This window comes from Typha angustifolia, chromosome 14 (assembly GCF_048772165.1).
Source record: "Typha angustifolia cultivar Huaian chromosome 14, ASM4877216v1, whole genome shotgun sequence".
NCBI lineage: Eukaryota > Viridiplantae > Streptophyta > Magnoliopsida > Poales > Typhaceae > Typha > Typha angustifolia.
In genome coordinates this window covers 341,304-366,219 of record NC_133252.1, presented here as the reverse complement: position 1 = coordinate 366,219, position 24,916 = coordinate 341,304, and the positions used below count along the sequence as shown (strand labels likewise).

The 24,916-nt window shown below is 38.0% G+C and overlaps 4 protein-coding genes across 5 annotated transcripts; 2 read left to right on the top strand and 2 right to left on the bottom strand.

The window, feature by feature from the left end:
• The first annotated feature begins 542 nt into the window (after window positions 1-542).
• On the top strand, window positions 543-5,013 carry LOC140775291 (triosephosphate isomerase, cytosolic). Its single transcript, XM_073118490.1, has 9 exons — window positions 543-695; window positions 887-962; window positions 1,269-1,392; window positions 1,990-2,074; window positions 2,461-2,593; window positions 3,043-3,137; window positions 3,934-4,012; window positions 4,173-4,255; window positions 4,750-5,013. The coding sequence occupies exons 1-9, from the start codon at window positions 657-659 to the stop codon at window positions 4,795-4,797; spliced, it is 762 nt and encodes a 253-aa protein (XP_072974591.1). The 5' UTR covers window positions 543-656; the 3' UTR covers window positions 4,798-5,013.
• Window positions 5,014-7,952: 2,939 nt separating this feature from the next.
• On the top strand, window positions 7,953-11,824 carry LOC140776661 (receptor-like cytoplasmic kinase 176). Of its 2 annotated transcripts, none has more exons than XM_073120446.1 (6): window positions 7,953-8,394; window positions 9,310-9,656; window positions 9,842-9,977; window positions 10,111-10,253; window positions 10,336-10,459; window positions 11,120-11,824. In XM_073120446.1, the coding sequence occupies exons 1-6, from the start codon at window positions 8,331-8,333 to the stop codon at window positions 11,575-11,577; spliced, it is 1,272 nt and encodes a 423-aa protein (XP_072976547.1). In that variant the 5' UTR covers window positions 7,953-8,330; the 3' UTR covers window positions 11,578-11,824. The 2 variants fall into 2 exon arrangements, with proteins under 2 accessions (XP_072976547.1, XP_072976548.1); XM_073120447.1 differs by having other exon boundaries at window positions 7,954-8,394; window positions 9,331-9,656.
• Window positions 11,825-12,645: 821 nt separating this feature from the next.
• LOC140776660 (AP3-complex subunit beta-A) lies at window positions 12,646-21,339 on the bottom strand. Its single transcript, XM_073120445.1, has 11 exons — window positions 20,784-21,339; window positions 20,619-20,695; window positions 19,523-19,769; window positions 18,829-19,440; window positions 18,449-18,622; window positions 17,543-17,669; window positions 17,358-17,467; window positions 16,533-16,733; window positions 13,994-15,027; window positions 13,586-13,852; window positions 12,646-13,203 (listed from the first exon to the last, which is right to left on the bottom strand). Exons 1-11 carry the CDS (start codon window positions 20,997-20,999, stop codon window positions 12,858-12,860), a joined length of 3,411 nt encoding a protein of 1,136 aa, XP_072976546.1. The 5' UTR covers window positions 21,000-21,339; the 3' UTR covers window positions 12,646-12,857.
• Window positions 21,340-22,000: 661 nt separating this feature from the next.
• On the bottom strand, window positions 22,001-24,325 carry LOC140775904 (uncharacterized). The gene is made up of 4 exons (XM_073119393.1): window positions 24,192-24,325; window positions 23,630-23,873; window positions 23,091-23,335; window positions 22,001-22,606 (listed from the first exon to the last, which is right to left on the bottom strand). Exons 2-4 carry the CDS (start codon window positions 23,865-23,867, stop codon window positions 22,250-22,252), a joined length of 840 nt encoding a protein of 279 aa, XP_072975494.1. The 5' UTR covers window positions 23,868-23,873; window positions 24,192-24,325; the 3' UTR covers window positions 22,001-22,249.
• Window positions 24,326-24,916: the final 591 nt, after the last annotated feature.

The window sequence follows — 24,916 nt, the reverse complement described above, 5'->3', positions numbered from 1 at the left end:
TAAACCTAAATCCTAAACATTATATTATATAAGAATAATTATGTTATAATATCGACGAAAAAGATTCAGCTTACCACACTTTTGTTATAATTATATTGGATTTAAGCTAGCTAGGGAGCAAACCTAGACAAGCGGCGGATGCCAAAAGGCTGCACTAATTTAAGTATAATTAGAATTTTAAAATACTATTATTTAGAGATTTGATGCACCTAAAAGAGCTCTTAACCAAACAGCAGCGTATGGAAAATGTCATACTCTGTTTCGCGTCTATCAGCGGATCCGTTCAACCATCCCATAAAATAATCTAATCCATAATAGGAAGGCCCAGGTCCATCAAGTAAATTATTATTTAGGCCCACTAGGCCACTACTCCACACTCCTAAAAGAGAAGTCCCCGGTGCGACTAGATCACGTCCGTCCGATAACGATCGGAGAATGGAGAACTTCACTTTCAAATAAGGACAGATATTATTACTTATTAATATTTAGTCCTCCGGGTTAGTTCGGTAATTTCGGACAATGTAAGGGCATCATGCGATCCCTCTCTCATAGACTCATATAGTTATTAATACTCGTCTCATTCTTCTTCCTCGACCGTACCAAGTCTTCTATAGATCTCAGTTCGCATCTCGTATCCTTAGCGGCGAATCGGAGATATGGGGAGAAAGTTCTTCGTCGGCGGCAACTGGAAATGCGTAATTCTTCCTTCCCTCTTGTCCAAATCTTAGATCTTGATCATATGTTAGGGTTTCTCTTGTCGTTTTGGATGTCGAAATGACGCGATCGAATAGATCTGAACGATCTTACAGTTTTTGGCATACACAGTATTGTTAGATGTTAGATTTGGGATTGATTTGGATTTTTTTATATATTTTTTTTTTTGTAGAATGGGACAACCGAGGAGGTTAAGAAGATCGTGAGCACCTTGAACGATGGGCAAGCTCCCGGGTCGGATGTTGTTGGTATGTAGGCGAGACTTTGATACTTAATGCGATGCTTGCGTTTCTTCTTTTCTTCTTCTGCTGTAATATATGTGTTACACTTTGCTTTAGTTCTTTCTTGTTAGACTTTATGGTGTCCACAAATCTTTAATTTCTCTATTTTGATACTTCCGAGTTGGCAAATGGTCACGAGTGGATTTCGTTAACATAGTTGCATGATAACTTGGAATCCATAAGAAAATTTTGCTTTCTTCTATATACTCTGTGTAAGTAGGTCCATGACATAGCAATAAATGTATGACTGATAATAGTCTCCTCATTTTGTAGAGGTTGTGGTTAGCCCTCCATATGTGTTTCTTCCTTTGGTGAAAAGCCTCCTGCGTCCTGATTTTCATGTTGCTGCTCAAAATTGTTGGGTGAAGAAAGGTGGTGCTTTTACCGGTGAGATTAGGTAAGAGATGGATAGTAGAAATTATACCTTGCTTAACTTACAGTCTATCATACTGTGATGCTGTGGCTTTCTTTGGTTAAAATGTAGAGTATGTTGTAATCTAGCGATTGAGCTGTTGCAGTTCTGATTACTATTTTCCAAAACCATTTAGGCTGACATGTTGTACCTTCAGATTTATTATTACTGTACAGAAGTTTGTAACTTATTTATTGTCATTTTCTTATTGTGGCATAGCATGATTCTTCTTTTAGTTAGCACTAGTTTTCCTTCAGTCTGCTAATGATTTCATGTTTATCTATTAATTATAGAAGTCACGAATAAGATCGTTTCAGGTGAAAATGTATATTTTAATACTAGCTTTCCTTCAATTTGCTCATAATTTCATTTTATCTATTGATTGAAGAACTCCTGGATATGACTTTATGTTCCGCACATGTTGAGTCTATTTTATTTAAAGTAACTTTGAATACTGCAAAGGTTCTTCTTTAAGTTGATCTTCTTGGCCAGATAGATAATGCTTAGTAGAAAAACATCTCAAGGAAATAATGCCAAGACTATTTACCATTCTTTAATTTGACTAAACTTCTATTCTTGCAGCGCGGAGATGCTAAAAAGTCTTGACATTCATTGGGTCATTCTTGGGCATTCTGAAAGAAGGGCTTTATTAGCAGAATCTAATGAAGTAAGTTATCAGACATAGTTAAGCAGTTGTCTTTACTCCTTTATGTGGAAATACACATTTGCATTATGAAGTGAAGTAAAATACACATTCATTATATTGGGAATGTCAATTTTTCAGTTTTAGTTTTATTTCATTTACAAATGCTATTTTGTTAATGAATGTGAACTAGAAATCAATGCACTAGATACTGAGATGGTTTGAATTCCGAGTTCTTATCTACTTAGAGAGCTCTTAAGTGCTGTAATGCGACTTTACACTCCATTTCATGTTGGTATCTAGCCAACATATTTTGTCCGAAGTGTTGTATTAATCTTTTCAATGCTCTTTTTCCATATTTTCTGATGACCAAAATTTTTTTATCCATGCTTTGTGTTATCTCATGATAGTTTGTTGGAGACAAAGTTGCATATGCTCTCTCTAAAGGTCTGAAGGTGATTGCTTGTGTTGGAGAGACCCTTGAACAGAGGGAGGCAGGAGCAACTATGGATGTAGTTGCTGCACAAACAAAAGCAATTGCAGGTATGTTGCATAATTTGATCAGGTAGAAAGTGCTTGTATAGGTAGGCAAATTGATAAAACAGATTATTTTGGTTTATGGAAGCCAGTGATTGAGTATGTAGTTTATTTTGAAGGATTTTGTATTAAGGAAAATGGAATGTGATATGAAGAATAGAAAAATCTAAAAGTAACTTCTGAATATACTAGATCTTGGAGTGAGTTTGTGATTGTCATAATGTTATCTTGCCATCGTACAACAAATCTCAGTATATCACATGCACAAGGTTAATGTGTCATAAATTGGAAAACCGTTGTGCGTACTGTGAAAAGTTTCTCAGTTCTTCTATTAACAGTGAAATGCTGCTGTTTGAAATGATGGTATCTTGTCATACTATGTTAATTGGTACGCTTGCTTGTGGGGCTTTTAACTATGGTTATGTCCACGTGTCCTGACTTATCTTCTCTTGCAGACCGGATATCAGATTGGACCAATGTAGTTGTTGCCTATGAACCAGTTTGGGCTATTGGAACTGGCAAAGTTGCAACCCCAGCTCAGGCTCAAGAAGTAAGTTTCCTCTGGGCTTTATGATCTAGAACCGTAGTTTCAATGGAGAAAGAAGAAGACCAGGAGAAGAATAAAGTACAAACCCGTATAATCCACCTATGGGGTGTTTGCATCCACTAACAAAAGAGAAGGAAAAGTAGAAATCTCAAAATATCTTGATAATCATCAATCCTCAAATGACAACATAGCACACCTTTATATAGGCAAACCCCAACAAAAGCAAAAGATCCCTCAAACGAAAGACTTAAATACCCTCATATGAAATTTCTCTCTCACGACTCATTGCCTAACCAAAGCATCATTGGATGTGTTGTTCTCCTGCGTTTGTGCGATTACACATGCCTGAATGTGGTGTCTACACAACTTTATCATTCCCTTGCAATTTTCAGTTATATTTACCATGAGAATGATGACTCTACTTGCTTGCAAGATGAAGCCCTTCTCCTTAGAGTTCAAACATAGTCAAGCTTTCTTGATGAGAATGTTCACTGTTCTTTCATATATCTCGTTAGTCTACATTATCGGTGGTGAGATGTGGTTACTATTGATCTAGCAAGTTTTTCATGACTACACCTAGATAATCCAAGGGTTCCGTCCTTCATCCAGGGATTGAATAAGTGAACTAATCTTGAAAAATCAGCTTACTACTTGCCATAGGTCTGGCTTATAAGCACTTGTTTCAAGTGCTTTTTGTTAAACTTATCTTAGCTTATATGTTCTATGCTAGCAAAATATTGTCCCATATTTCTCCCAGATTACTATCTCCTAACTCTAAGTTGTTTATCCTCTGCCTCAGGTACACTGCTCCCTAAGGAAGTGGCTCCATGAAAATGTGGGTGCTGAAGTTGCAGAATCAACTAGGATCATATATGGAGGTATGCTCGAGTAGATTGTCTCTAGGTTCTTAATTTTACAGTCAGGCACAGGGAGACATTTTGTCCTACCTCTGAATCTCTGAGAATAGGATTTTTCTTGCATCTCCATCTTTGTAACTGTTTGTAATTGTGAGGAAAAAAATTTCTGTCGTCCATGCAGGTTCTGTGAATGGAGCAAACTGCAAAGAGCTAGCTGCCCAACCTGATGTTGATGGTTTTCTTGTTGGTGGTGCTTCACTTAAGGTGTCCTTTCTTTTCTCAATTCTCTGATGCCTGATGCAATTCATTTGGCAAAATTAAGCAAGAAGCGCTCCCTGTTACTGTTTAGGATACTACCATGTATCCACCTGCCATTATCTGGTAGTTCCAGAGTAACATATTTTGCACCACCCGCCCCTTTAAAGAACACCAGTTCTTTATTTTGGCTCTTACAATGGATATTTTTCGTTAAATACCAGTTCACCTGGCAGTCATTTCTGTCACTCAATGCAAAGTTTCTACTTGTAACAGTTTAGTTACTTGATGACTTTGCAATTAGGTTGAACTGCATGATCAGCCAAAAACCGTCTTGCATCTGACATTTTTTAATTATCTAAGCCACTTTAATGCTGTTAAAAATACCACATTTGGGATACCATGTTAAACAACTGATGTAACATTTTATATTTTACCTGCGATGTTCTTGATGCATTTCTTGCTCTTGAATACCTCATTTTATTTTATTTTTCCTTCTTCAGGCGGAATTTGTGGACATCATAAAATCAGCCACTGTCAAATCTGCGTAGGAGTTTTGTGTTCCAAGTTAACCGGAATAAGCTTTAAAGCATCAAAGAGTTCTCTGCATCTCTGTTGTGTATTAAATCGCTGGATTTTTGTTTTCCTAAATATTGCCTTGCAAGAAATGCCTTTGCCATTTCTTGCTTGAAGCAAGAAATAATGTTATAAAAGGCTACGGACGAGAATTAAGTTAAGAATTTCCCTCTGACACTTGCGTTGCTTTATTTGTTCTCCTAATTTTATTACTTAATCATCTCATAAACCTTCCAATTGTTCATTTTGCTTCTCTATGCTATGCCTAAATATCCTGAGCTTGTTTAAAGCTATTCATTCAGCCTGAGCTTCTTGTTGCTTTGAGTGGAATAGTGGATATGGATAGCCATGTCAGTGGACACTTGGGACATCCCATGGCTAATACGAGGTAAGTCGACATGGTTGACAGAATATATACTGTGCCAACACCAACAAACTTGGATTAATTCCATCTAAATAACATGAATTTTCTGTCGCATATAATTGCTTCCGGTCAACTGCCATGGTTACTTACTGTGTATTGCTGACATCTTATTTTCGTCATAGTGATGCAATTGGAAGCTTTATGTCCGAAATCTCATTTCTCTGATGCCTGCCACTTTTGCGAAAATTTTTCCTTGGATTCTCTTATCCAAAATGTCACATACTTTACGACAAACAGTTTGTTCCTTTTGTGTCCTTTTGCTGCACTTGCAAATCTGACCACTCTACAGAAAGCTTTTGTCTCATATTATTACATATCTGACAGGTCAACTATAGTTTGACTCTGACACATGCTCCGAACCGAACCTGCAAAGTGTTCTTCTCAATAGATATTTTAGTAATTAAGAATGGCTGGATCCATCTTCTAGTTCTACAAGTAATGATTAACTTTCAATCCATCTAGATTTCATCTTAAGCTCCCAGGTTCAAATCTGCAGTTTGACGCAGGTAGAGAGAAAAAAAATAATAATAATAAGAAGAAAGAAGATATTGTCGAGATGATAGTGTATAGATTATGCAGCCTACCAACTCAACTAATATTTCTCATATTAATTTCCTCAATCTACTTTTCTTCAGAGAGAGAGAGAGAGAGAGAGAGAGAGAGAGAGAGAGAGAGAGTCAACATGGAGTTGTCTGTCTGTGCCTAACCACTAGTAGTTGGCATTCTTTTCACAAACAAAATAAACAAAAACCCACAAGTTGGCCTGGGGTGAAGAAATATCACATGGAGACAGAGCAGTGGCTTTTTGACAAGTCCAACCGCATTATTAGAACCCAGAGCTTCACACACCTCCTCTCATCCATAAACTAAATACCCCTGTCCACATATACATGTATATTATCTAAGCCAAAAAAAGAAAAGAAAAAAGTCAACAGTCAGGAGGAGGAGCATGTTCTTATAAAGACTCAGGATGTTCACACCTTTGCAGTAGAAACCCACATGATGGTCTCTCTCTCTCTCTCTATATATATATTTTTTTAAAACTTTCTTGCAATGCCTTAACCGAACCGAATAGTTTTTATCGAGAATTACTAAACCACCATTTGATTCTTCCAAGGGAGGAAGGTAGTTGGTCAGATTATTTTTCTGAATCATCTTCTTGGACAATATTATTGTTCACGTCTATATCAAAACGATCTTTTCTTTCTTTACACGGATCGTGAAACTTAGTCCATGTAGTCTTTTCTTGGCTACCATTTCTTTGATATTCTTTCAAAGAATTTTCTTGTGATATTATTTTTATGTTTGACAGGCTTTAAGCCGGTAGGTAATATATATATATCATATTTTTTTTAATACATTTTCTTATCTTTAATCCAAAAATTTAAACGGTTAGATAATATATACCACTTTAACCCTTTTTCTCTCATAATAACTAAGAACAAGGATAGCTCTAAGATTTAGCTTACATATTCAATGGATCTACACCGGCTTTTTCGCTAATCGCTGGACAAAAAGCAAAGGAAGTTGAGTACTTCCTACTTCTTGTGATTTAAAGTTATTTTTGCATCTAATGAAGGCTCTGTGATAAGTATTGAATCGTCTACGCCCGTGCCATTCTTGCAAGTAGTAGTCTTCTTTTGACCATTTTTCTAAAAGTTATTAGCTTTCCTACTCAAATTAGGCAACTATATTGCTATACTAATCTACTAACTAATGCTGCTAATCTTTGACAGGTTCCAATTAATGGACGACAACCATGTGATCAAAACCTAACACACACCGTTTTTGTAGGCTTTACTGAATACTTGGCTTCCTTTGCTTTTGCTTTATTCTTACACCAATCTATATTTGCCTTAAAAAATAATAATATTTAATGGTAATATAGATATTTTATTTTTATTGCCTGAAATATATTTTGGATTGTCACTAATCTAACATTAGCTAATAGAACAAAGTATATTATGTTACTTTTAAAATTAAAATTTAAAATATCTAAAATGCTCATCATGTGACCTTAAAATATTGCCACCCTTAATTTTATCAATTGTAATTTTAACTCTTTTTATATGATGACCATTAAAAAAACTAATCCTAGAGTGTTTTTAGAATATGAAAGTAAAGAGTAGCGGATGCATGATCATGAACCTACGTATGTGATAATAAACTATTAATTGAAGCTAACGTTAGGATGCTTTTAAAATATTAAAAGCAAAACATATGGGTGAAATGATAAATATTAATATGGTAGAGTATGATGATGATAATAAAGGAAAAAACATTAGGTATTTTTCCTATAAAAATATCTAATTTTTTTTTTCTTTAAGAAATAATTAATTCTATTATACTTTTTTCCATTTTATATAAATAAATAAATAAATATATATATATATATGTATAAATTATCCAGCATGCTCTTTTATCCTATTGGAGGAGGAGACATACATAAGTAATCTTTAAGACATTTTTTTTAAAAATAAGTCGATTAAGCTCACATTTACGCATGTCCGTACGGTACTTAAGAGTGCACCTAATAATACAATTAAATACAACTTAAAAAAGGGTAGAAAGAGAGACAAGAGCATGAAAAGGATAAGACTCTCTCTCTCTCTACCAACGCTCACCATTAAATGCGCGCTCTCTCTCTCTCTCTCTCGAGTGCAGTAAAACGAAGAGAGATTAGGGAGGGAGGGGAGGAGGGGAGGGGAGAAGGGAAGTCAACCTTCGCGAAAGTGGTATTAAAAGGGGGATCGCAAAGACCCAAATAGAGGAAAAAACGAGGAGGTGGGGGAGAAAAAGAAAAGAAAGAGAAAAGAAGAAAAAAAAAAAGGCGTCACCTTTATAGCTCTGTCTGCCTCTTCTTATCCCTTTCTTCTCTCGTTATCAGATTGAGGTGGGTCGCCTCGTCTTAGGCGACCAAATCTGGGGGTTTTCCCAATAGATTTGGTGTAAAGGTGTGTCCATTTTAGGGCGATCTGGTGGTTCTCTTCACGGATCTGGCTTTGTTTTTTCTCCGGTTTGAGGCTGAGGGGGTGGTGTGTGAGAGAAGGAGAAGAGTTCGCTTGCGGTGTGCTCGAGCTTCTGATGGGGAACTGCTGGGGCGCGAAAATTAAGGCGGAGAGTCCATCTCACAGCGCCTTTACTTCCGGTACGAGCTGGAATTTTTTTTCTTCTTTTTTTTGCCCCTTTTCCTTTTTCCACTTCGTTAACGGTAGAATTTTAGCTCATAGTACTAGTAAGTCGAGTAGGTTCGTATGAAGTTCTCCACTCGATAGGGTTTCGATTTTCTTTTCTTTTTTTTTTTTGATCTCTCTATCTGTCGTGAGGTTTGAGATCTTGGTGGGCAAACTTGGACCCAGTAGTTTCTTTGGCCAAAAAAAAAAAAGAGTTGGGAAATTGAAGCACAAGTGGCTGCTTTTGTGACAGGACACACACAGTTGAATGGTATCGAAACTATTGCCTATTAGCTGATTTCAAGGTCTCTAATTATTTTCCTATACCTTTGGAGCCTTTGGAGGTCGAGAAGTAGTACTTTCATTTGGACAGTGCTAGGAAATTTTTGTTTAGTCCGTTAAAAAAAGAAAAGAAAAAATCATTTGACTCCTCTTTGTATATTGATAAAAAAAAAATTCACTTAATCCATTTCCTCAAGAATGTCTGCTTATCGGGTTCTTCTTCGCAGGCATGTTTCTTTCTTGTAATGGTCATTTAGGTAATCTGAAGAGAGATGGATGGATAGGATAGGAAATTTTCTTCATCTGCTTTGGGGTTAGTTGTTGTTGATCTGGTGATCTGGCTATTGAATTTTGGAAGTCAACCTTTGTTTGTGGGTATAACTAGGACAAGTATATTTATATTGGTTAGAAGGAGTCATTCCAGATTGATGATCAAGGCTCGTGTCTTATGACTCGGTGAACTCTATTGAGACCCTGTGTTTGTCTAAACGCCATATTGGGCAGAGCCACATAAACTAGGACATTTATACAAATTATGTTGTCTGCCTATTTGCCGCAATTTTTCTCCTCTGAGAAGCTTTTTCTTCTGTAAATTTTTCTTATGTAAGGTATCATATTTGCATGCTTAGGAGCAAACTCCAAGTTTGGTAGCAAGAATGTGACCGGATTGAGCAGCTCTAGCAGTAGAGTTTCTGCAGCTTCTGTGCCCCCAACTCCTCGGAGTGAGGGTGAGATCTTGCAGTCATCGAATGTCAGGAGCTTTACCTTCAATGAACTGAGAACTGCCACTAGGAACTTCCGGCCCGACAGTGTGTTGGGAGAGGGAGGATTTGGTTCAGTTTTTAAGGGATGGGTAGACGAGCACACATTTGCAGCAGCGAAGCCTGGGACTGGAATAGTTATTGCTGTGAAGAAACTCAATCAGGAAGGTTACCAGGGTCACAGGGAATGGCTGGTCAGTATCATTTTCCTAATAGTTCTTTTCATTACCCTATCAGTTGCACTTTTCATGCTTATGTATGTGGAAAACCTCATATATATGAGCATGGTTGGTAAGCTCGTGGGTTGTTCTATAGAAAACTTGGCTATCTGATTTGCATTTCTATTTAGTCTGATAAGTAATTTCTTGAACTGTTATAGGCAGAGGTTAATTACCTGGGTCAGTTGTCTCATCCTAATCTTGTGAAACTCATTGGGTACTGCCTGGAGGATGAACAACGGCTTCTTGTCTATGAGTTTATGCCGCGAGGAAGTTTGGAGAATCATCTTTTTAGGAGTAAGTTCTTAGTTGATCATGTGCTTTTGCATCAATTTGATTGAAAAGCCAATACATATTCGTGCTTGACGATTAGACTAATCTTTATTCTTTTCATTTGCTCTATCTAAGATTCAAATTTATGGTGCTGCAGGGGGTTCATACTTTCAACCACTTTCGTGGAATCTCCGTATGAAGGTTGCTCTTGGAGCTGCTAAAGGGCTGGCATATCTGCACAGTGACAAGGCTAAAGTTATTTATCGTGATTTTAAAGCCTCTAATGTTCTTCTGGACTCGGTTAGTGATGATGCGGACTTGGATAACTCTTGCAAGTAAACTTAATTCCCCTTAACACTTGGTTGCTATGGTGTGTGGACAGAATTACAATGCAAAGCTTTCTGATTTTGGATTGGCAAAAGATGGTCCAACTGGTGATAAAAGTCATGTCTCTACAAGGGTGATGGGAACATATGGATATGCTGCCCCTGAATATCTTGCAACTGGTAAACTTCTCATATGCCTGAGCTCTCTTGCTTCCTAATATTAAGGGTTTGTTACTTTGTTATGTTATTATTATATGATTATAGATAACGATTAGCTATATCCTCTTGTGCATTCGTAAATTTTGCCAAATAGTTGGTCCCTCTCTAATTAGCTCATGTTTCATGAAAAGATAGTTCCATGCTGCCGTATGTGAAAGAAAATGCAATGTTGAGAAAATATATAGCAGCCTGCTGATGAAACTCGATTTGTAAAATTGAAAAGTGTCGAATCTGAGTTTTAGCATTGGTACATATCTTGTCCAGGATATCAGAATAATGGTTTAGGTAGCTCAGGAATCATGTCATATGTGTCATCCTGTTATAGGAAATGTACAATTGGATAATCAATAAGCAATCATGTACTTGATGCAAAACATATGTTAAACATTCCTTTTCTTTATTGGTTGTGGTCTTAGCTGCATTCTTGTGCAAACCATTTTGGAATGAGAGACTTGGTATTGCTTAAAGATAATAAAAAGTCCATTGTGAAGTGAAGTTCTCTAACTATTATATGGAATAAATATGATTATTTATTGTACATATGGATTGCCATCTTGCATATATATACATTACTGCTTGTGTATACACCACTAGTTTTGACTCCCTTTTCTCATTTTGAAGGTCATTTGACTACCAAGAGTGATGTCTACAGCTTTGGAGTCGTTCTTCTAGAAATGCTATCTGGTCGACGTGCTCTGGACAAGAACCGTCCATCCGGGGAACACAATCTTGTGGAGTGGGCAAGGCCTAATCTCACGCACAAGAGAAAAATCTTCCGCATCTTGGACACTCGATTGGAAGGGCAGTACTCACTTGCAGGAGCACAGAAAGCTGCTTCTCTTGCACTCCAGTGCTTATCAGTGGAAGCAAGGTTCAGGCCGAACATGAATCAAGTGGTGTCGGCATTAGAACAACTTCAGGATGCTAAAGAACCGACGAGAAACCCACAAGGTGAACGCAGGGCGAGCAGCCAGAGTGTCGGTGGCAACACCCAGAGGTACCGCAGGAGATCGGAAGAAGGGGCCAATGGAAAGGTTGCTTATCCGAGACCCTCGGCATCCCCACTTTATACCAAGTGAACTTTAGTCCGGCAGATGTAATCTATGCTTTCAGAGGAGGGTTGACAGGAGAGGGAAAACCCAGGCCGAGTCATGAGTCTAGGCATGCCATCAGTCTCTACTGCCTTCCTGGTGTTGTATAGCTTAATCAGTTTGTTGCTCATCTTTCTTCACGATGTATCTAGAATAGTTTTGCCCAGTACAATGGTTGTTGTGTTTTTGGGATCAATCTTTCAAGCTACATATAGTTTTTTTCTTGGTAGTGCAAGTCACCTATGATCTTCTGATGGTGCTGGTTGATGCTTATTTACCTAGTGAGAGGCATTGTGATCAAGCTGTATGTATGTGGGCGACTAGATTTTTCCTTGGGATTTGAAATCCTGTGCTCTTTGGAAATCTGGCAATTTGTGGCAATCGTTGTTACTTGTATTCTGATAAGGCGTTGTCACTTTACTAGTCTTCCTCGAGCTGTTGTGATTCTAGTACACCAGATGCAGAATAAAAATAAAAATAAGCACACACACCACCACCACCCCCTCAAAAAATAATCAAAGTAACGAAGTAGAGAACCAAATGATACTGAATAAAATGCCTAAGCAAAAGTACCATACTTTTTTATTTTTATTTGTTGTTGTGTTGAGAAAAGTGAGAAATCAATGTGTCTCATCCTGAGCATTATCCCAAGCCACTGAGCATTATCCCAAGCAAAAATATCACACAATAAAAAGAAAACAGAAAGGAGATGAAATTCCTATAATTCTTGTGTGTCTCACCCTGACCAACTGAGAATATCTTGCTACTCAAATTGTATACGGCTGTTAGATTGTTGGATAGGTTTACATGATGTCAAAAGTCAACCCACACATGCACGCCTGCAGGTGGACATGTCGACGCACACGCCAGCACACAATAGAAAACAGACAAGACACACCAAACAAATGAGAAAGTATCTACCCACCAATACAGGAAGCAGATATTTCTGAAAACCCCCTTGCCGGAATTTCCTGCAAACAGATGCGACATTAATGGTACTGTTTGGCCTTTGGCTGCCGACATTTATGATCCCAAATTGGTTTGCTTACAACGATGTAAAACAATAGTTAATACCACACACTGGACCAAGAGAAAGGTGAACATTATTACATATCTAGCAATCCAAAGAGGTCTGCAACTCTGCATCTTTACTGATTCAACTAAGGAAAGCCAAAGAAAACAACAAAATCCATTAACGCCTTACATTTTGTACAAGACATGTGAAGTAGAGAATCTAAACGATAAAGCCACGAAGAAGAAATATAGGTTCACTGTAAAAAAGTAGCTACTCTGTTTAGCAGATTAAGAGCAAAAACTGTATCTTCGGAATTGATCTTGATGGTCACATCTAAGGGTCCTGAAAGTTTACCTTCTGCAATGATCGTAATAAGGCATAACTTTGAGCTGCTTAATATTCGACTGCTGAATCGCAAACACAGACCCGATGCATCATCGATTCTGAATGAAACTGGCATATCCATGGAGACAAGGTGAAGATTAGCATTGCTGAGCATTTTCGATGCAATAGACTGTGATACTATAAGAATCTTATCACGCTGCAGTGCAGTCTGCTCCTTATGTTCAAGCTCCTGGATGTGGTCTTTGTAGGTGCATCTGTTGGAAATATTTCATCAGATGACGCTATGGTTGAGATTTCAGGAAAAAAAATGAAGATGGAAAGATGAGGCAGTGCTTTATATTCAAATCTTCATTTTTCGTCACTTAAAAATAGGCGTATCTACATATTCACAATTCCAAAAAAAGTTACTGCATTTCATAACCAAGCTTCCTTGACTTCCCTGGAATTTCTGAAGAGTACATATTACCTTAAAAATCTTACTAAAACTACAACCACAAGCATAAATGTATGCCCTAAACTGTTAAATACCCAAGCTTTCTATTATGCTTAATATCTTGATCTATCGGCTCTTACACAAATTAGCCATAACTTTTCAGAACTATAAGAAGAGAAGTAACATAAACTCGATGTACTAACCTCTTAGCATACTCGAACATCCCTGGCAGCTGACGTTCCATATCTAGAAAGGCCTTCATATCAATGGACCATGGGCATAGAAAATATCCAATTTCAGGCCATAGTTTTGTTGAATGTCTTTTCCCATTGCAAAACACGGCCAACTTCAGTGGTACAACATGATGACTAAAATGGACTTGCAGAAGTTTCTTAATTGTCTGCTGTGGATGTAGAGATGTGATCTCTTCCACAGGAAGTACCTTTGTCATTTCATTGGAAGAAAGGAGGCTACAAAAGAAGTAAGAGTGAGCTTTTATAAGTAAAAGGGGGTTTCAGCATGTAACCAACAGCATTGTTATGCCATTCTTCAATTGAATGCATATTAAACCAAAATTAACTTAGATTATTGTTGTGGGAAACAAAAATAACCTTGTAGTTTCTTCTGGGACTTCATCCAGAGGCTCCACATTCCCAGAAGAATCCCCATCTTTCACAGCTATGTTTGTCAATATCTCAGTTGTAACATTCTCAAAGAACAACTCTACACAAGTTAGCAAATGTGATATGGTCGAAACCTCAGAAGAAAAGGCATATTGGACATGTAGGCCATTACTATTTGCAGGATCTAATAATACATGGAGTTTTCGTTTAACTTCAATATTATGATCATTAAAAGAAATTCTGGCAGAGGAAGACTGTTCAGAGTTGTGTACAGATGGCAGAGGGGTTTGCTGATCCAGCCACGACTCTAGTGCTGACGTAGACATCAACCCTGTCAAATCTGTAGAGGTGAACATGGATATGTTTCCTTCATTATTTTCCCTTGTTTGACCATGATCTACACTAGCATCAGAAAGGTGAACCAGAGGTGCTTCCTGATTATCTTCAGCACCAAGATTTTGAACATTGTTATTTGTATCACTTGCAAATCCAGTCGCCTCACTATCAGCTAAGCTAAAAATAGAACCCTGAGAATCATAAACAGAGCCACTCTCATCCATTGAAGATCCAGAAGAATTGTCAGAATCATTGACATCAAAAGAATTACTCAGTTCTGTTCTCCCAGCATGTTCAATGGCATCATGTTCAAATTCACGAAGACCAAGACCATCAGTAAGCAGAAAGGAAGGCTTTGGGAGAGGTGTATACCCAGGAGCTGCATGTGTAACAATCTGCGAGAGTGATCCAGGAAGATAAATGCGAAGACGGTTAGCTGAATAAGACATTGGCGGTATATTTCCACTGAACATGGCTTCAACTAACTCATGATGTACTTTGGTGTCCTCTAGTGAGCATGAAGTGTTGTCCTGGCTTGGGAAGATATCATTGCATGGTATGATTTTTCCCACAACACGAGCACGATCCCGAACATCATAATTATAGTCGGCTTTTGCCAATTCAACAATGTAACCCAAGATCTTCTTAAATGTGGACAAGTCATCTCCATGTGTGCATAATACAACCTGGAGAAAGAACCAATTAAGTATGATAGCCTTGCAATTGATCACTTCCAAGAACATAGGTAGTACAAGATTAGCAATTAAGAAAGCATCGCTGAATATTTCTATTCTCAAGAATTTGAGTGATGAAGTGTCTAAACTAAAGATTCTTGCAGTTTACAGAACTTGTTTGGAATCTTGGATAATGCTATAAAATATAAATAACTAACTTATTTATTTTGGCTTAGGATTTCCGATTCTAGGACGCTGTGACATACAGATTCACATGTGTCAAATAAACAAGCGGCTCGGGCTCGACTTGTTTGAAGCTCGGGCTCAGCTCGATTCGATTTGAGCTGAGCCGATCCGAGTCTAAACCTAAATTTGAGGCTCAAAATTAAGCCGGCTAGCTCAAGCTCGGCTCGATAAACTCGAATATATATATATATATATAAGCTCCTTTGACCTTCCCTCTTTAATATCATTCTGGCTACATGGATCTTTTTAAATACTAACATAGACTCATTGGACTCACCATTACTCCTTTTGATATGACTGACCTACTTACTTCATTACTTCTTTTTTTCATCAATCACAAATTTCCACACCACTTAACCTTATTCTATCAATTACTCCATTATTTTGTTCAAATAACCAAGTAACCAATGGTTAAAAAAAAACCCATTGGTTCTTCTTCTTCCTCTTGGTGAGGGGTGAGGGGTGAGGGGTGACGAGATCCTCTTTCTCCTCCGTCGACCAACTCCTCTTGCGGCCTCCTCCTCCTTTATTGGCAAGTTGCTGACCCTGTCGCCTTCTTTTCCTTCGGCCTTTTTCTCCTCTAGCAAGCTGCTATCCTTGTTCCCGCCGTCACTGCTTCCTCCTCTAATCAAGCTTGGGCTTGACTTGGGCTCGCCCTAGCTTAATGTTTAGGCTCGGGTTGAGCTGAGCAGAGCCTAAACATTAAGCTAAAGCTTGAAACTAATTTCGAGCCGAGCCTGAACTATAGCCGGCTTGCTCAGGCTCGGCTCGTTTACACCCCTCGTTTACATTTAAAGACAAAGACACCCACAAGTGAGTATGTGTGTGTGCCTCTCTCTCTCTCTATATATATATATATGGAGAGAGAGTAACTTACTGCACTCTCTGGTTTCAGTTTGAAAAAGAAAAAGCATGATAACTGAAAGTGGTTAAATTAGAAGTGATGCGTACCAGTTTAAACTTTAAAGCTGTCTATCTGAATGCCAAGTTGAAAGTTCACAGCACAGTATGAATTACATTTATACAAAATATTTCTAAATGGGGATTGATTTAATGCACTTTACGTAACAAGTTAAGTGCAGATAAACTGACATGTGCCAGAGGTTGACAAACATCGCCAATGGTACTGTTCTGCTTGAGACAAATGAAGTCATGTCTTACTAGCTAAGATGAATTGCGGCCATGACCTTGCAGTAATGTTAAAAAAATGGCAGATGCAGAAAACTCTGATTACAATAGAGCAAATACCAAATCTATATGCAGGACTTTACCTTAGCAGCGGCATTTAATATTTGAAGCTTTGCCTCAAGCTCTTCAGAAACAAAAGACCAAGCAAGATACTTCAGTACATTTGGTACTATTTTAGGGATAATCTTTCCCACAGAGTTATACTCTCCAAAGATCCAAATGATCATTGCACGTGCTGCGGGTTCCTTAATTATCTCCAGTTTGTGAGCCAATTGAACAATCACCTTCAGAAAGTTTAAAAAATGGGAAGGGTAAGAGGAAAATGAAAAGGAATGCAACTAGAACCTCCATATCATATAATAGCATGCAGAGATGGACTATAGAGAATGATCCATTAAATGCTCTTCTAGTTAACATTGAAATAGAGATAACTAAAGGAATTGAGAATAAAAAAAGAATGTACCAGATTGATTACTGTGATGCCTTGGAAAAAGAGAATTTATTACAGAAAAAGAGTGTGTACAATTTAAAAGCAGATAATGTGATTCCATCAGGACAAAGTTGGAGAATAATAGTGTTTACACATAATCTTATTGTTCTCTCCCAATATTCCCAGGCAGGAGAAAAGGGAAAAGAAGAAGACTTTAAGGCATCACATTGAATAATCTTCAAATGTTACAGAGCAAACCAACCACAATGAAGAAAGAAAATAGATGGGAGTTCAAAATCACTGGCAAAGGAAAGGAAAAAGCTAGAGACTTAAAATTTGCATGAATGGTTATAAGAAGGATATGTACATAACAATCATTTTCAAAATTAAAAGTGAGGCAAATCCTGAACAAATCCAGGATTTGCTGGAATAGAATATGTGCAAGAATAAGCTCTTGTATAAGCTAAGGAAGAAATACCTTCTCATGACTAGCAGGATCTAGCTTAATTATTGCTTTGATTGACATGATTGCTTGGACCAAGACACCGACTTCTCCATCAATCTGGCATGAATTGTTGATAGATGATTCTGCAATATGATGTATGTTATAAAGACCAAGATTCTTATAGATGTGCTAAATAGATGCAGATGCAACTACTTTACCATAGACTACAAGCGCTAAAAGCCCCTCCAAGCAAGTAGTTGCGACAGTAGGCAGCCGTTGCACACATAACCCAATGGCAGCAACCGTATCGACAACAAATCTCCTATCTGGATCTTTAATATAATCCTAGCAAGAACAACTAGAAAAAGTATAAGCCAACTCTTGGACTTGAAGAAACCAGATACAAGGCTCCCTTGAGTTGAAGAAAGAAAACATATTATATGGAAGAGAGAGTAATTAAGCAACATGCTGAAGTGCTCATTAAATTTCATTATTGGGGACAGGGATTTCGTCTTTTAAAAGCAAAAGTTAAATTTCGGGGATTTCGTCCTCTGAAAACAATAGTATGATAAAACAATTCAAATAAATCATTACATAGTTTATATTTGACATCTCAATTATTTGCCTTGCGATTCAAGATTAGCATTTAAAATATCGGGAAACATATCCTTTCTGTCTCTTTTCTTTAATTTTCTTATCCATAGCCTGAACTGCAACAAAGAAGTTAAATTACTCTTCCTGCCAACTAACCTACAGTTTCATGCCAAACTCCTCTATAGTGATTATTTTCTTCAGCCAGAAATTTGTCACCAATTAATTATATTGCTCAGAAGTCAGAACAGGCTAGAATAATGATGACGATTTCCTCATCTGAAGCACTGAGCATTTTGTGTAGACTACTATCAGTCTGTAAATAACAAGTAATATAAAATCACTCCATAGTTTACGATGTGTAAAGTTCTAACCATGACACCAAGATATAGCAAGTTACCTCTATGACGAATATTCCTATAGGGCACTTAACTGATCTAGATAAGCATGCCTTTAAACAAGTATCAAGAAGCCAAGACATGATGGTAGACCTCAAAAGAAAGATAAAAATACTATGCAGCTTGAGTAAGTACCTGGAACTCCTCAAAAATTGCAGGAATAGATGACTCTGTGGCAATAGTGGATAATATTTCAAGTTTTAGAGTTCTGTGCTGGTAGGTATCTGAGGAACATATAAAAAAGTCTTCATAATAAGGTGCAAACAATGAAGGGACTGTCTTGGCAAACACTAATATGTTGCAAAGCATCTGCACAGGAAACATAGTAGAATGTCAGTTTTCCAATAACAAATTTATAAACAAAAGTACCATTAAAATTACTTTAAGAAAGAGTGATTTGGAAAAGCAAATGCGTGAATCATACATTCAAACAACTAACAATGTATCCGTGTGATCGCCATAGAGAACCAAGACTAATATCAAAATATCATGCATTAAAGCAAGCAAAGGCTTACCACATATTTTGCAGCATGTGACGACCTCAAAATAAATAGGATCGGCTTAACGATCCTTTGGACATCTTCCCTTGGGGCCATAATCCAATGCACACCTGCAGCTGCAAGTACAACTGCACTATTTTGACTCCAGAGTAGAGGTGATGTACATTGCAACAAAATGTCGACATCATCATTTTGGCTAGTTGTTAGAACTAAGCCATCAAGCTTATTATTATTCCCAGTAATATATCCAGACTGAGATAAGTATCTGTCTTGTCCTTCGATGTAATATCTGAGCATCATCCTATTCAATTTAAAGTCAGATGACTCACCTCCATCACCACAATTATTATAGGTCATATTACCATGAGCAGCAGAATCTTTGTCAGATTGGGAATCTGAACACAGCATTGTAGACTCTTTAACAAGTCCATGCCGAGCAACTACATAGCGCAAGAGAATCTCAATCAAAACAATTTGGGCCCATTCTTCGACATCTGGAAGTGTCTCACATAGCCTTCTGAAGTTCTTTGCTATTAATAATAAATTATTTGGGCAAACAGATTTAAATGCAGTTGCAGCAGCTCCAACTACACCTGGGGAATTATCACCTAACAAGACATCCACAAACTGCAGCACACAAAACAACATTAAGCTACAATAAGTGATTGGCAAATGTAAAACAAGGGAGATGGTTTAGCAGTGAACCAACCTCCTCTAGAGAAGTACTTTCCTCCTGGTGCAAGTCGTGTAACTTAGGGAGTGCATAGGCAGCACATTTTCTAACATATACCGATGGATCTCTGGCACATTTACTGACAGCCACTAATACAAGAGGAGCTACCACATGTAACCTAATTCCAGCCATAGCACGCAGAGCCCATGCTCGCACCAAAGGATTGGTATCTGACAAGTCCTTCTGGAAACAGTTAATAGACAAGAGAGCTTCATTTGGACGCCTGAGCCAACAGAGGGAAAGAAAATGTCTGGCATGTTAAAAGTTGCTAAAAGAATCTTTATACAACTACCAGCTCTAAGAAACTAGAGATACTGGATAAACATCTTCTCAGAAAGCAATAAGCCGCTAACTCAAGCATCCTTATAATAGATACATGCGTAACAGAAGAACTAAAGGATACTAATAAATGTTCATTTAAAAAGAAGCAATACTTAATAGAGGAAATCCATAAGCCAAAGGAAGACCCTAATCGTCATGCTGCAAGATATTTTCCTGGATAAATTACTGCTCATGACAAACATGATTTATATTCAGGTATAAGAAAATTGGGTGTCTCATCAAGGTTAAAGGTGATGATAAGAAACTAACAAAGATAAAGGAGACACGAATAGTAACAGTTAATTTATTAGCTAATTGAGATATCTAGAATGCAATTTGTTGAAATAATGCAAAAGTAAGTAGGTCTATTATTTTGGAAAGGACGTCACAACTTTTTAACTATAACAATAGGTGTCCATAGAAAGTCTGTGATAATACATCCAGGGGACAATTGCAATTCAGGCATGCTCTTAAAAGTAAATTTTCATCGTGAACTATCTATCCAACTATATTAGGTTGACCTCATAGTCCACCGATGACCAACAGCCTCTCCCCCCCAAAAAAAAGAAAATTCAGAATCTTAGAAGTTCATTCTCGCTCTATTCAAACCGATCCATCTAAGAACTATGAAAATGATGTATCAAAAGAACTTCCAACTCTGGCATGCTCTCAGCACCAAATATCTACCCGTGAGCTACATTACCAACAATACTGACTCCGAAAATAAGGAAAAAGACACAAAAAATCGTACTTTTCAGCATAATGAAGAAGATACAAATACACAAGCTTCTTCACTTCCAGTGACTGCGACGCCACATTCTTCACAACCTAATGACAAAGCAAGAAAGATAACAATTAGATAACAATGTTCAAAGACCACGTCAATTCCAATCTAGAGAGAGAGAGAGAGAGAGACCTGAGGGAAGAAGTTGGAGACATCGGCGCCCTGAGCGATTAGGGCGAGGAGGCGCTTGAGTGCTTCACACTTCTCGGAATCGAAGCGGCTATCGAGGAGAGGGGCGATGTTCACGTCGTCGGGATCGTCGTAGAGGTGGGCGTCGGTGCCGATCCGGAGAACAAGGGAAGATGCCTTGCTTAGACTATCCGCTGTAGCGCCAAATTGGGGAAACATTTCGATCTAGGTTTACGTTTCAAGAGGAAGGAGGACGACGAGAAGCGGAGAAGGAGGGGATAGCTTCCGAGTTGAGGAGATATCGCGTTCGATGGGAGGGGGAGGATTTCAGCCTCGGTGATTTAGAACTAGAAGAAGACAATTTTACATATAACTCCTTACATTTAACTAAGTTTATGGTTTGGACCCTACATTTTTCATCACTTCAATATTGCAGTTGATTTAAACTCTAGACGAAGGTGTTATATGCAAAAATTCCTTTGGAAATGAAGGAAAGTAATAGCTTTATAAGAGCAGTTCTATCCTTTCAGAAATTTCCAAGTTTTAAAAGACATTTTGTGCAACTCTTTTTCATCTCTGCATTTCCATGAGCAGCAGCAGCTTGGTTCAGTTAATTGTTCAAAAATTAAGTAGCAAATCCACAGAATAAACAACCAAAAGTTTTAGAGAGGATAATTTAGCTCATGAAATGATGAAAACCTGTCTACAATTTAATCAAACGTAAGTTGTTTAATACTGAGTTCAGATCAGACCTGAAGCTTCAATGGATTTCTGGAGAGCATAGTGCTACTATATTTCCAAAAGGCAAGTTCTTGATTATACCTGAAAGAAGGTGAGACAAAATCTTGCTTTTCTAGTTTCCTGCACATTCCGCATAAACATGACGAGATGATATAGCCATGGGAAGCATTTACAGGATTCCTGGACTATGTGGCTCGAACTAGAAAAGGAGGGGCAACCAACAATATCAACCACGCAACTATAAAAGTTGGTTCCAACAACCCAAAAATACAGCCATCACCAAAGAAGTATGAAAAAAAAAGTTGCATGAACACCAAACAGCAGAAAGTTTGAAGTGAATGCTTCATTAAGACAAACTGCACTTTCCTCACTGCACTATATGCATATTGCTTATTGCCAACATGAAGACAGTCACAGTCTAGGAAAAGCATAGACAGCAAAACAAGAACCAAAGTTTGATGGTTAGTGGGACGAATAACTGTGAAAAGAACAATGCATATATGGACCGAAATGCTCTTGTAGCACAATGATAATGAAGAAATGCTACAGGATTTTGTCTCAATGCTACATACACTCATCTTAAATAAACATATGCACGCATGGACAAAAAGTTGCACCTCCAAGGTTACAAAACAAAGCGAAAAACAACTAGCTTTCGGAACAGACAGTAGAATGGAGAAAAATAGTCCAAGGAAGAACGAAGAAGACTTTGTAAACAGTCATCTTCCTTAGAAATATCGACCACCAGAATTGTAAGCTCGGGCACCGGGATATTGACCACGGGATTGAAGACCACGACCCCTGCCACCTCGAACAAATTCTGGCCTCTCACCATAGGATTCATAGTGACCTCCGGCATAAGCTCGTTGTGCTTCTCCGTATGCACCAGCAGCAGGAGCTGAAGAAGCAAAGCTATGAGCCTCAGCAGACACAACATTGTTCTGATAATTGCTCATGCGAGCCTGCTGGAATTGCTGATGACGTGCCTGAGATTCCTTTCGAAGGAACTCTTCTCTATGAGTAGCTTGACGGGCTCGAAGAACCAGGAGTTTCTCGTGATATTGTAGATTAATCTCACTTAGCCTCTGAGAAGTGAAGACATGATGTCAGAAGAATCAGGGAAGTTGCTTCCAATGCATTAGGAAAAGGAAAGATATTAACTTGATGTGACATCATCAATACAACAGTATGAATAGTATTTCCCAGAGCATGAAGAGGATAATAACTTGTCGGCTTGCTTCTACATAAACAGCAAATATTGAAATGAATTGCTGTTCTTGCCAACAACCACGCGGTAGCATTTACTACACGCCACAACTCGTAATGAATTACAAAGTTTGGAAGAAGAATACTAATCCTATTGGTACAGATGCATTCAACACTCAAATCTTCACTCTAGGCTATTAACATCAGCGTTGTTCACAGAAAAGAAATATATATCTTTCCAAAGCAGATATGTTTCATAAAGAGTTACCAAATCCAATATCATGCGGAAAGAAATAAAAGTAGAAGCCATGATCAATCCAATCATGCAGAAGTTAATACCGGGAACACTATTATCCCATGTACCTCTCTGTGCCTCGCATTTTCCACATCCTCTGCTTCCTGTTGTTCCTTGGACAATTTCAAAATATCATGAAGAAATTTTTGTTCAAGACCTTCAATTGTCTGCAGGAGAGTGTTATCCTCATACCCAGCTACCTCACTGTGAAGGGTTTGGGCTCTCAGATCCGCACCAGCCTGCTTTTCCAGACCAAATCTCGGCTCGGACCTTTGACCGTCATATGAAGATCGTGAAACATCATTTCCTTGTTCTATATACAAATAAAAGTAGTGCAGCTATCAAATAACAATAGCAATAATAGGTAAAACACATGACATTTTATGTTCTAGCAAATGGAAGTCATTCTTTCTAGTGGAATGACTAAATAACCAATGCATTGATGTTCATCAATAACTACCACTATTGAGTAGAAGTGGAATGAGGAACTATTATTGAGCCTCAAGAAGTGCAAAGGGAGCAACTTTTGCATTGTGTTAAAGACTACTGTCAGCCAACAAAGTAGTACCGACAATAAGAAATTAAGTTAATATCAAACAACACTTGCCTTCATTGAATGAATATTCCGGGAGTTGATTTGGATCGTTTGTCGTATCTCGATCCCACTGCCAACCTCCCTCCGCCTTCAAAGTCATATACTGACGATCTTCACCAGCCCTCGAAAGATCTCGCCCCACGAATTGGCTATTCCCTGGGTGTTGCAATCTCTGAGCTGACATGTGCTGCATCTGAGCAGCAACCATAGGATTGATTCCAGGTTCAGCATATTGCCCCTGGTCTCTCATTTCATGCTACAAAATATAACATCGATCTCCTTTCATTCCACAAACAGCACCAAATTTGTGCAAGAACATAGTTACAGAAAATTCCAGACTACTGGAGAACATTCGGATTAGAGGACAGACCACTCCAAGAACAAAAACTCATTTAATTAAGAGGAAAACATATAAAAACAATCATGCATATGTGGCACCCCAAACCACAATTCCTAGTTGGAAGCATCAAGCAATCAGTGGATAGCAAAAGAAACTGAAGCAAATTAAGCAATTGCAACCATAAGAAAACAGAAGGATTAAGAATCAAAAAGAGGAAGAGAACAACGAGAATACCGGCACTGGATTACTAGCTTATTGTCCAAATCCTCGGATGTCAGAGTTCGCCTTGGCTTCTAGGGTTCCTTACAAGAGTTTAGAAAGGGGGAGCGAGCCTAGTTAAGATCGTGAAACGAGGGCTCGTGGCCGGGAATTGGATTTGGTGGTTTAACCCGTACCCGTTTTAGTTTAGATGGGTCGGCCTGTTTCAATGGGCCGTACTGGATGCCCATCAAAAGCCCACAGCGTTTATAGCATAAAAGGCACATACAGGTCCTCTGCTGCTCCGGCTGCAGGAATTACGTACAACTATGGTTGTGACACAACCTTCTCTATCTGGTTGACACGAAGGCAAAACTATAATTTCACCCCCTACTAAGTTCTAAGTACTAACCATGATGTCTAACATATACACCCATCCTTGAAAAAGGCATACTATCATATTATATATACAGTTAAATGAAAGTTCTGGGGTTTAGATATTTTAAAAGCAAATTGTGTGTTCTAGGAACTGTGTGTTCAAGAGGCAAAAATTATTATAACAAAATTTTAAAAAAAAAAGAGAGAAACTAATTTGGTGAATATGAATTCTACAATCAAAAGGATCGTGACATAAAAGCTCCGAAGAAGACAAGAAATCTCATACTATAATTCCATATTTCTATTGTTTTACTTTTCTTCCTTTTTTACTGTCTGATTCAGGAACAGGCCATAAAATTTAGCACTATGCTGCACTGCTGTAG